This window comes from Peromyscus leucopus, chromosome 19 (genome assembly GCF_004664715.2).
Source record: "Peromyscus leucopus breed LL Stock chromosome 19, UCI_PerLeu_2.1, whole genome shotgun sequence".
NCBI lineage: Eukaryota > Metazoa > Chordata > Mammalia > Rodentia > Cricetidae > Peromyscus > Peromyscus leucopus.
In genome coordinates this window covers 51,298,556-51,311,250 of record NC_051079.1, presented here as the reverse complement: position 1 = coordinate 51,311,250, position 12,695 = coordinate 51,298,556, and the positions used below count along the sequence as shown (strand labels likewise).

General features: G+C 39.6%; 1 protein-coding gene across 1 annotated transcript in view; it reads right to left on the bottom strand.

Moving 5' to 3' along the window:
• Wdr7 (WD repeat domain 7) overlaps positions 1-12,695 on the bottom strand; it is a 301,023-nt gene that overhangs the window by 43,416 nt on the left and 244,912 nt on the right. Inside the window, 1 exon segment of the mRNA XM_028857247.2 lies at positions 8,090-8,189. Coding sequence (XP_028713080.1) covers positions 8,090-8,189 — 100 coding nt within the window.

The window sequence follows — 12,695 nt, the reverse complement described above, 5'->3', positions numbered from 1 at the left end:
AAAAAGCCTGCCTTAGAACGAAAGTTAATGTTAGTCAAGATTACCTATGTAACTTATGTAGCTGTATTAAACACAGAAAACCAAATAGTAACCATAAGAGGGCTTTTAAAGGACACATTTAAAACATGAAATTAGGTTTAAACGAGATGACTGTAAAAGACGTGGGCAAAGTATGAACTTATATTATTATTATTGTTATTATTATTATATTGAGGCTGCTTTGTGATTTTTAAATCACATCTATATTTATTTATTTGGGGTGTAGAAGTGGCATGCCACTGCGAGCATGTGGTGGTCAGAGGCATCAGTTCTCTCTTTCTACCTTGTGTGTCCTGGGGACTGAACTCAAGTTATCAGGCTTATTGGCAGGTGCCACATGCACACAGGACCCACTAAGTCATCTTGCCAACCTGCTCTGTAAGTGCTTTTAATTTCTCAGTTCACTCTAAGAACTCAGTTTGACTTAGCTAGAAAGCCATCTTGAACCCAAGCCAGTGTGCCAATATATAAAGTGTGTCATATATTAGAAGACAAGAGAAACCAAATTGTATAGGATATTAAATTAAAATGCAGTGTTTAAAGTATGTATCAGTTTTTTATGTTTCTATGCTTGAGCAGTATTTTTTGATTGATGGAGCAATGTCTGGACTGACTGCTGAATCCAGGGTGTTAGACACCTGATTGTCTCCCACCATACAAGGGCTCCATGAGGAGCTACCAAATCCTGACAATCTCCCACCTCTGCAACAGCTCCTACAAACTGTCATGAACTACAGACTTGAGAGAATGTTTATTGAACAACTGCTAGGCTAGACCTTGTTTTAAGATCCTTACAGAGCAGGCATAGATAGATGTAAAGAATATATGGTAGTGAGTCCTGAGTACATTCAATGGGCAGTTGGTCTCTGTATCTGTAGGCTTTGCACTCATGGATTCAACCAGTTGTGGGATAAAAATATCCTAGAAGCCAAAACACCCATCTGTAGTCTATGTGATGGTAAACCTTTTCATTATTCCTCTGACAAAACAGTCTACCAACTGTTTACATAGTGTTCACATTCTGTAGGATAATATGAATAATCCAGAGATGCTTTAAGTATATGAGATGATATTCATCTGTTAAATGCAAATCCTACACCATTTCACATATAATAGACTCCAGAATCTGAGGATTCTGGACCATGAGGAAAAACTGTACTATGGCTCAATTATTTCATAATTACTTATATAAGGAAAACTTTATACATACATACATGTATACACACATGCACATTTCTATTTTAAAATACTAATTCTTCTTTATGAGTGATTTGCTTGCATATATGTATATGTACTATATGTGTATAGTGCCCATGGAGGCCAGACAAGGGCATTGGATCCCTGGTAACTGGAATTGCAAAATAGTTGTGAATCACCTCGTGGCTTCCTCTAAAAACAAAACAAAAAAACCCAAAAAAACAAAAAAACAAACAAACAGCAAGTGCTCTTAACCACTGAGCCATCTTTCCATCCTCATTTTCATTTATTTTTATATATGGAAAGGTAGGAAGAAAATAGCAATGTGGAACTTGAATGTTACTGAGAATTGTGAATGGAATGATGAGAATTCTCAGAATTGAAAAGAAATTTTAAGCCAGATGCCTATAATCAGAGCACTTGGAAGGCTGAGGCAGGAGGACTTCTGTTAGTTCAAGGCCATCCTAATCTGCATAGCAAGTTCCAGGTCAGCCTGGGTTATGCTGTTAGACTTAGCAAAACAAACTTAGCAAAAAAGAAAGAAAAAATTTTTTAGTCTACTCAATACTTTTGCAAGGATTTTGAAATGCTTTTTGCAACTACTGGGTTTGTTAAGAGCAGGGTATCGCTAAGCATTTGCTTTTTCTCTCTTGGTGCAAAGTTATCGGTTCACTAACATTCCAAGTGTGATGCTAATATGAGAAGCGGCATAAGGAAAACAACCGCCCTGTCCCATCACTTAGAAATATCATTTTAAGATGTGGGTTCAGAACAACAGAGTCTAAATTCCAGCACTGGGGGAATCTGTTTCTTAGAGGTTCTCTAAATAGTATTTCACTGTTAGAACAGGAAGCCTACGAGGTAATTCTTCAACGTGTCAGGCAGCCATTGTGTTCTTCAGCCATTCATCTTATAAGCGCCCCTGATGCTATATTTCTGGTTGTTGCTCCTGAATGTCATAAGAAGCATCTGCCATAAAAGCAGCTACTGAAAGAGCAAGGAGGAAATACCTAAAATGTCAACTATAAGTATTAAAGAAACATCAATCTTAGCATCCCTTAAGTCCATTCTCCTCCTAACAAGAAGTCAAACCATTGTTGTCCTCATGGACAATACAGTGCCTTCTGAACTTCTATCCTGGTTGGTGCCAGCCAGCTTGTAACTCACAAGGCCTATTTTCATAAAAACCCTTTAAATCCCACACTGAAAACACTCAGCAAGCTCACCAAATCCCCTTTTTTCATAAATACTATTTTAGATAATAGTAAATGTCAGTAGTCAGCTATCTCCTTGGAACTTAACTAACATTATACAACTCATTAACAAAGCTATGCTGAATAGGCATTTAATAAGTCACAGATAAGATGTGTCTCCCCTTGTGCACTAGAATCATGCTTGTCACATGTGCAACTCCTAGTGTAATGCCCAAGTCAGCACTGTTATTATGTGGGCCACTTCCATGTTGCAGGACAGCACATGTGACATTTCTGATAAGCAGGCCTTTTCTATGCATCCTAAACTTCTGGCTTTATACATGTCACATCTCCTGCCTGGAATACTGTCTCTCTCACCCCCTCCTTTGCCTCACTGCTTAGGGCTCTCTGTTCAGACATCTTCCCTCAAGGGCAGCCTTTCCTGAGTAGCTCTCCTAAGATTCCTGCATAAATTTAGGCTAGTGTTCCTCCATGCTGGGTGGGCTCCCTCTTTCAAAGACTGATCACAATGCTTTAGCCAGATGGGAAGGCTCGTCTTTGCCTCCAGTTGTTCCTCGATGGATATACTCATTTATATTGTGATTTCTTGCATGTTAATATGCGGTCTAGCACAGTGGTGAGCTATTTTAATTTTTAAAAAATAAACAGAACAAATGATAAATTATAAATTGATTAGTAAACAGGAAGCAAAACAGGCCAATTGTGGAGCGAGGGAGATGGTTCAGTGGGTCAAAATGCTCACTGCACAAGCCTTATGACCCTGAGTTTGACCCTCAGAACCCACATAAAGAGCCAGATGAAGTGGCGGGCCTCTGCAGTCTCAACACTCCTATAGCCAAGTAGGAGGTGGAGATAGGCGAGAGGGCTAGACTCTCAACAGCCAGCTAATGTGTGCGTTGCAGCAGAAACAACAGGAGATCATTTCAAAACATGGTGGAGGGAAAGGGCCAACTCTTGAAAAAAAATGTCTCCTGGAGTCTGTGTGTTACCCCCTCTCTGTCTCTCATTACACCAAGCAAATTAAAAGAAAATCAGCCAAGTATGAAATTTCATTTTTTAATGAGATTTTATGTGTTCAAAAGTCATGCTGTAATTCACAGAAATGTTGTTAAACTTGGGGGTCAGGTCCAGCCACCAGTTCTTAATATGCCAATAAAAAAGCCAAATTAATAGTGGAAACCAGAGAAAGGAGATTTATTTAATGTGGCCACATTGGGAAGAGGTACAGAGAGACCCAGAGAATCCTTCAAGTCCCTTGGAGGTCCTGAAGTGAGGTCAGAGTTCTGAGGGTCAAGCAAAGCACATCTAAAGGTAGTTCTGGCCAAGGTGCGGTCTGGGTTTCAGTCTCATCCTGAGGACTGTCTGACAAGTTGTCAGAACCGCCTGCAGGAGAGTCTCTTTGCAGGAGAGAAGTTCCCTTTTCCTTCTCCAGCATGGGATTCCTGGACAATCCCCATTTCTTTGGGATTCATAGTTTCCACAGTCTAATAGTCACTTTGAGAAACACAAGTGTCTCTGTGGAACACACCCATTTCCTTTCCTCAGGAAGGTATGGAGAAACCACATGTGTGGGAAAATAGCTTCATATTTGTCTGGCAACCAAATGCACACATTTTATGACTTAGCAATGTACACACAGGAACAGTTACTAAAAATAATAAAATAAGCCTTTAAAAGTTACACAGATGATTTGTAGGGCAGCGAAACTCCTGTGTATGTCACAATAGTGGTAGAAATATTCCACGGTGCATTTGTTTAAATCTGTCAATGCAGAACAGCAGGAGAGGACCCCAATGCAAACTGCTGACTGTGTGGAAAAGTCAAGTATAGGTTTATCAATTATAATTGTTGGGGTTTAGAAAAGATGCTGCCCCCACCATGCTGCTTTGGATGTAGATCAAACACTGCCGAGAGGGGCTTTCCTAGAAGTTCCTTCACCTACCCAAATGTCAGGTCCATCAGTGAACACATGGCCTTCAAAGTTTATAGTCTCACTACCCAATGAAGACCCAACCTTTGTCACAGAAGGAACACCCAGAGTCCAGAGGAATACTGTCCCTGACTGTTGTCTGTGCTTCAGGATCACTCTCCCTCATCAATCGGTTACCCCCATTCAGCCTCCTACTTCTTTCTCTACTATGAAGATAAAGTTAGTCCCAGCCATCTGGCCTGTCTGCAAGTGTCATGTTTCCCAGGGCTTTCACACTCATGGTAATAAGTGTGCAAGTGTTGCCTCTTTGTTTCAGCAACTGCAACCATGAATCCCAAGGAACGTCTGGTCTTCCTCACGATGCCAGTGACCACTGTGGTGGAGATGGCTAGCAGGGAGGTCATGCACTGTGTGAGTGCAGTGGATATAGAGCCAACATCTATATCTTTCATTCAGTTTTGCCACAAACCTAAAACTGTTTGAAAAAGGTCTACTATGAAGTTTTAAATAACTTTATTCAAAAAGATTCTAACAGTGTACTCGTAATAAAAGAAAAGTTAAAACAATTTTTAAAAATTGCCAAACAAAAAAATCATAGACTATAGATTGTTACAGAAAAATAAGGGTAGATCAAAAAAATATTAAACAGATGAATAAGGACAGATCAGTAGCCTGGAAATCTTGAATTTTGCTAATTTCTAGGTTGGTATTATGTTTATTATACTTAAAAAGTTAACTGAAATAATAAATAAAGGGAAATAAATGGTTCAACAACTGAATTAGAGATATTAAGTCTGGCGTACTACAAACACTGACAAGGAGTGCTGTGAGTAAGAACGGCAGGTACAGATGAGCGAGGAGTCTGGCAACTGTGTGACTTACCAGACAAGTACAGGGTTAGGAGGACTACAGGGAAATCTAACAGAGTAGTTCTAAAGGGAGAGCTAACCGTCATCAGCTCAGTGTGGTTGTCTTCAGCATGCATACTAGCCAGAAGTGCTTTACAGATGAGCAGCCCATGAGGTGACCTCCCTGAATTAAGTGGCTTTTGAACAATCCCAGAGTTCAAAATAGAGCAAAGGCCCATTTCTGAACTGTGATAATGACCACTTATCTAAAAGATACTATGAATGCCTCCTACAAAATCTGAGAGAGGACCATGATAGAACATGGTAGAAAAAGATGGTGTTATGAAACTAGGCAAAGCTCAGAAGAGGAATGATATGATGACCAAAACCAGAACCCTGAAAGCCTCAAAGAACAAACTTCAGGGTATAATTTATGTTGTTAGAAGAGAAGACCCCAGATCCCCAGGTCTGCAAAGAAAAAGTGACTGCATGTGGCTGGGTGAATGTAGGATCATCACATTATGCCATCAACAGGAAAAGGTCAGCTAGAAGGGATGCTGATAGGAAGCAGGGGCTAAAGGCCTTTTCTAAGGCAGTTAAATAGATCATTAGAAGTCTTAGGCTGGGCTCTGGCTGTAGACCTGATCTATCTTACAGGGGATCCTCAAGTAGTAATAATGCACAAATTCTCAGTTTTGAAGACACAAAATATCTCTATATCTCCTTTCCTCCCTTCCCTCTTCTTTTAGCTCTGTAAATGTTTGTATTTCTATCAAATTTGCTATTTAGTAACATTTTCTCCAATTTTAAAAATCTGTTTTAAAACTGTGGTTGCTAGAGACTAACTAGGGGTGGGTGGGGTGGGATAGGAAATGTTGTTCAGTTTACTAAGGTATTTTTTCCCCCCAGTTTTTCGAGACAGGGTTTCTCCTTGTAGTTTTGGTGCCTGTCCTGGATCTCACTCTGCAGACCAGACTGGCCTTAAACTCACAGAGATCCACCTGGCTCTGCCTCCCAAGTGCTGGGATTAAAGGCGTGTGCCACCGCTGCCCATTTACTAAGTTAAAAAGAAGTGAGAAGTGCTACTATACTTTGCAAAATTGTGTTAACCATAGAATAATGTAACAGACACTTTAAAATGATACAAAATTTTGAGTGTTTTCATTATAAAGAAATGGTCAACTTTTGAAGACACAGAAATATTTGACCTGATTTAAATATTATAATATATATGCACCAAAACATGATATGGTATCTCACTGATACATAAAATTATATTTTTAGGTATGTTTAAAAATAAATTAAATTGAAGCCTAGCATGGTGGCACATGTCTTCAATCCCACCAGCACTAGAGGCAGAGTCAAGTGGATCTCGGTGCCTAGTCTAAATAGTGATTTCCAGCTAGGATACTTAGTGAGACCCGTTTTCAAATAAATAAATACACAAACAAACAAAGTTCTTAGAAGATATTCTGGGGCCTGGCATATGGCTCAAGGAGTAAAGGGCCTTGCTGCCAAGCCTGACAGCCTACATTTGATCCCCAGAACCCACATTGTAGAAGGAGAGAATTAACTCCCTCAGGTTTCTCTGATTCCCACACATGTGCTGTGCTCTCTGCTCCCACACAAAACTAATAAAGGTTAAAAAAAAAAAAGACACATTTTGGAAATGCCGTTTGAAGAATCATTTTTGAAAGACTCATATGAAAACACCAAACTTAATCTTTAAAGAGTGTTTTCACTGACTTCAATGAGAGCCAAAAGGGAAGCAATATAGTATCTGAATAGGCTGGAAGAGGAAGCACACCAATTAGAGAGCTGAACAAGTAAATGGTATATGCTCTATGCACAATGTCCATTCTCAGGGAAATGCATTTCGTATCCAAACAGCATCCTCTATAGTTGTCTGAAACCTGGAACTTTTACCCTTAGCACTTGTTATCACGTCTCACGACTATTTCACAGTAGGTTACCAAAGAAAGTCTGAAGGGGGACATCAGATTAACGGTTTATTACATTGAAGAGATAACCTCAACTGTTAGACACTTAGATTCTTACATCCCCTCTGTACAGTATGAAATCAGCAATACTAAATCTTAGACTGAAACAGGGAAAGGTATGACATCGCACTTTCTCAATGAGCATCAAGCATCCTGGTAAACGAGGACCTTGGTGGAATTTATCCCTGGCTTTGCTGTTAGCTAATGGTGTGACTCTGGAATAGGGTTACTTAAAGCACTGAGCTTCAATTCCCTTCATATCCAAATGGTGACATACCTGCCCCCTCTATCCACTGGGTATATTTTGAAAATCAGATAAGTAAGACCAAAGCCAAGAAAAAAATTTCATGAAGAAAATGTTATAAAATCACAAAATGTAGTATAAAAGTCAGGAAAATGACACACTACTATTGAAAACAGCAGCCATTTTGTGGAGTTGTATTAAACACTATTGTGAGTTGTTGTGTGATATGACTAGATTACTGATCATCTTGTTTTTCTTACACAGAAAATTAATTTTTACTCAGTCATCACATCCTCACATGTAGTGTCAAACTTTTTTAGGAAGCATGTCAGAAGTAGGAAACCCAGACAACACTGGACAAAGAGGAGATATATTGTAAAATCAATCATGGGAAGTGCCTTCTCCTTCTGAGCTCCATTGTGAACCCATAACGGCAGCCTCCAGTCCTGGAGAATAGAGACAGTAGGGCTCTATATTCTTTGAGTCCTTCATTAAACTATTGATCTCTTACACATTATCCATAATGTTCCAGCAGCTCAGTCTGTCACCTGGTGAAGTGCTGGTCTCTCACTCCCTTCAATAACTTCATGGAGAGGAAGTCACAATGATTTATTTACCTGACATTTTCCAGTCCGGATGTCATACAGGGCCACTGAGCCATGGCGTGCTCCAACTGCAATTCTGTGACTCCGTTCATAATAGCTGACCATGTAGAACCTGAATTGAACATTTTCACAGCAACAACAAAAACAAAAAGCCAGGTGAGATTGCCTGCACATGGAAGACAAAGCCAATACTCTCAAAGATTAAAGTCAATGTGCACACACACACACACACACGTATGTATCTAAAATACATACACACATATATGTGTTTATATGTATATAAAAGCTTTAATCTCTTTATATGTTATTTCTAAATAAATACATCTGTAATCAACATGGAAATTTTAAAATAATGTTTCCCTTTAGTAATAAGTACTTTTGAAAAATCACCTAAAATGGAATTGATGGAGAACACTAGCCTGCTGAAAATTTTCAGCCAGCTCTAGTGGTTCATATCTATAAACCCAGCACTTGGAAGGCTGAGGCAAGAGGACTGAGGTGAGTTTGGGATAGTGTGGCCTACACTGTAAGTTCCAGGCCAGCAAGGACTACTGAGTAAGGACCATGTCTTTAAAAATTATTTTTGATAATAGGCAATTTTATCATCATAAATACACTTGAAAGTTTGAGGCACGAAGGGGCAAAGGCAAAAAAATAAATGTGAAAATCCAGTTTTATGAAAATGTTTGCAAACATTTCTATTTGAGCAGAAGTGAGAAGGGTTTTGAAAGACTCACATATTCAATTTAATTATGCTCTCATGGTTCGTTATCTAACTAACAATATGTACATTCTCAATATATAACAATATATAATAATAACAATAGATAATAATAATAAATACCTACGTGAATAGCATGTCTCCTGAATTCTCATCATTAATTTAAAATGACCTTAGAAAGCTCTTCACCAGAAAAAAAAAATTCCTGAAAATTTCCAAGACCTTCCACACTTACTAGATTTACTAATTTGGTTAAATAACCAAGGTGATGGGCAATATGAACAAGTATATTTGTTATTTTTGTCCCATTAAATAAAAATGAGTTCCAGAGTAGATGGTATGAAAGTTGTAAGAGGTTGACTTATTTTTATTACACTCTAGGTGAATTTTCAGGAATGGATTAAGTATTTGGATTTCTGACCTAAGCCCCATCATACTGATATCAAGTCATATATGGCTGGGATCTATAGGTGAGGCTGGTACTAGAAGGGTAAATCAGGGTTGATTTTTACATTCACAAATGCTTCTCATTTCACATGGTCTCAGTGAGCTGTCCAGGGGATGAGGACTACCCTGAAGAGTCTATTGAAAACATTTTCCCCTTCTCCTTTGCTGTCACACACTTTCTGAAGTTTTATATCAACTTGAGTTATTTTGGAAGAACTCTCAGAGAGAAAATGCTTCCATAAGCTTGGCCTGGAGACAAGCGTATAGAGCATTTTTTTGATTATTGATTGATATGGAAGGGACCAGGCCACTGTGGGTGCTATCACCCTTCGGCATGTGGTCCTGAGTTGTATAAGAAATCAGGCTGAGAAAGCCAGGGGGACCCTGTTAATGTAAAGTAAGATGCAATAAACTTCCTTGTGCTGCTTAGTTGTCATCAGCTTTATATAAGCTAGAGTCCTCTGGTCTTTTGTACACAAAAGAGAATCCCAAGTGAGGAGCTGCCTCCATTGGGGTACTTTCTTGATAATGATTGATATGGGAGGGACCAGCTCACTGTGGGTGGTGCCATCCCTAGGCAGGTGGTCCCAGGTTGTATAAGAAAGCAGGCTGAGGCCGGGCGGTGGTGGCGCACGCCTTTAATCCCAGCACTCGGGAGGCAGAGCCAGGCGGATCTCTGTGAGTTCGAGGCCAGCCTGGGCTACCAAGTGAGTTCCAGGAAAGGCGCAAAGCTACACAGAGAAACCCTGTCTCGAAAAACAAAAAAAAAAAAAAAAAAAAAAAAAAAAAAAAAAAAAAAAAAGAAAGCAGGCTGAGTAAGCCATGGAGATCAGACCAGTAAGAGGTCTTTACTTCAGTTCTTTTCCTCGAGTGTCTGCCTTGACTTCTCTGGATGATAGAGTACAAGCTGTAAGATGAAATAAACCCTTTCCTCCCCAAGATGCATTTGGTCAGTGTTTTATCACAGCAACAGAAACACTAAAGCAGCTTTTACTCTTTTTCAAGGGAGACTCATAGGTGGATACTAGATGTAAAGCAAAGGATGACTAGACTGCTACTCACAACTCCAAGGAGGCTACCTAATAAGGAGGACCCTAAGAATTGCCCAAAGACAGAGAAATGGATGAGATTTACATGAGCAAACTGAACGTGAGGGGGGTAATGAAGGGCAAGAGTCGAGGGAAAGAGAGCTTAGGGGAGTGGGAGATCCCAGCTGGATCAAGAACAGACAGGGAAACAAGGAAAGAGAGACCATGATAAATAAAGACCCCATGGGAATAGGAAGAAGCAAAGTGCTAGAGAGGTCCCCAGAAATCACAAAGATACCTCCACAATAGACTACTGGCAATGGTTGAGAGAAAGCCCGAACTGACCTACTCTGGTGATTGGATGGCTGAACACCCTAACTGTCGTGATAGAACTCTCATCTAATGACTGATGGAAGCAGATGCAGAGATCCATGGCCAGGCCCCAGGTGGAGCTCCAGGAGTCCAATCAAGAGAGAGGAGGGATTATATGAGTGAGAATTGTTGAGACCAAGGTTGGAAAAAGCACAGGGACAAATAGTCAAACTAGTGGAAACACATGAACTATGAACTAACAGCTGAGGAGTCACCATGGAACTGGATCAGGTCCTCTGGATAAGTGAGACAGTAGATTAGCTTAAAAAGTTTAGGAGGCCCCTAGGCAGTGAGACTGGGACCTGTCCTTAGTGCATGAGCTCGCTTTTTGGAACCTAGGGCCTATGCTGGGACACTTTGCTCAGCCTAGATGAAGGGAGGAGGGGACTAGACCTGTCTCAACTGAATCTACCAGGCTGAGCTGAACCCCCTGGGGAGTCCCTGCCGGAATGGGGGTGGAATGGGAGGAAGGGGGGCGGCAGGAGGGAGGGCAGGGGAATGTGTGGCTGATATGTAAAATTAAATTAATTATAAAATTAAAAAAAACGGGAAGAAAAACTCCAATGTATTTTTGAGGTAAGATACAGGACAGTTCTGTAATTCTAAGAAGAGAGGCTGAGGGAGACAAATTTGAATGTTATCAGTAGGGGCTTTGTGAAAGAATAGGGCTTCATTTTCAGTAATATAGAAGGCAGACACTACTTGTGAATGCCCTGCTGGCCATACTGTTCACAGAAAGTAGCATATTATTCTGCTTCAATAAACACTGGGAATCTGCATTCAAAATCTAATGTTCTCATAATTGAAAATTAATATGCTTTAGAAGAGTTTTTAAACAGTTGCTGTTTTGATATTAGTAACTATATCTGTCTGAGTACTGGATGTCATGGTATCTATATCTGCATTAATATTGGCATCCATATATATATACCCCCATAGGTAATTTACATCTCCTTACAGTAACATGAAGCTTAATTTCTCACACGTGTTTTAACAAACATTTGTTCTTTGTAGTTAATGACTATAGAGAAATAAAATTTACAGTGGCATTTTATCTATTATTTGCAAAAATTTAATAGCTATACTGCCAAAATCCTACTGCAAAACAATATTATCATCTTCAAAATAACATTTTTCAAAACAAAACACATTTGTGATGACAGAATCTTAAACTAAAGGTTTTGTTATATTACCTAATCTTTATGCTTTGGATATCAACCCCATCCTTCTAGAGCATCTACAAACATCATTATTTATGGGATAAAAAAGATTAAATCTATTCTTGGTATCAAATCTTTGGTTTGCCTGAAAGGACCATATATTACATTTCTAGCATTTTTCATTCTCTGTAATTTACTACTTGACTAACATTTCTAAAAAACACTTTAAAGATTTCTGGGCAGTGACAGGCTCATGGACTGGTTTTGGCTTAGAATTTTGCATTAAAATTTCCTTCCTGGTTCTTGTAATAATAATAAAAAAAATCCTATATATGTTAGTTTGCTGCTGCAGGAACCCACCATCTGCTGAAGCCTCTCGGGTCCCCCATACCCTAGACTACATTCTTCTGGAAGCAGTTCTGCATGTGAGCACTGTCCGTCTTGGGGACGGTGAGATATGCATCCTCTGCCCCCACCTCTGATGGCATCAAGGGGTTGAGGCAGGAGTCTATTAGAGTTTTTAATATTGTTCTTGTCTTCATCCAATCCCCAGGAAAGTCCCAAGTTTTCTAGAACTTTGGCATATCAGTGTTCAGGTCACTGTGATGTTAAGAAGACACTGAGGTGGCAATTACTAAACTGGCAAGAACCTTTTTGTTAGTATTTCATTTGTGAAAAAATGCCCCAACAAAAGGCAACTTAGAGGAGAAAGGGTCACTGTGGCCCACAGTTCCAGGTTACAGTCCGTCATTGCCTGGAAGTCAGGCAACAGGAACTTCAGAGAGCTAGTTACAAAAATTCACAGTTAAGATCAGAGAGAAATGAGTAAACACATGGTTATTGATCAGCTCACTTTCTCCATTCTTATACTGGCTAGTAACCAAGTCTAG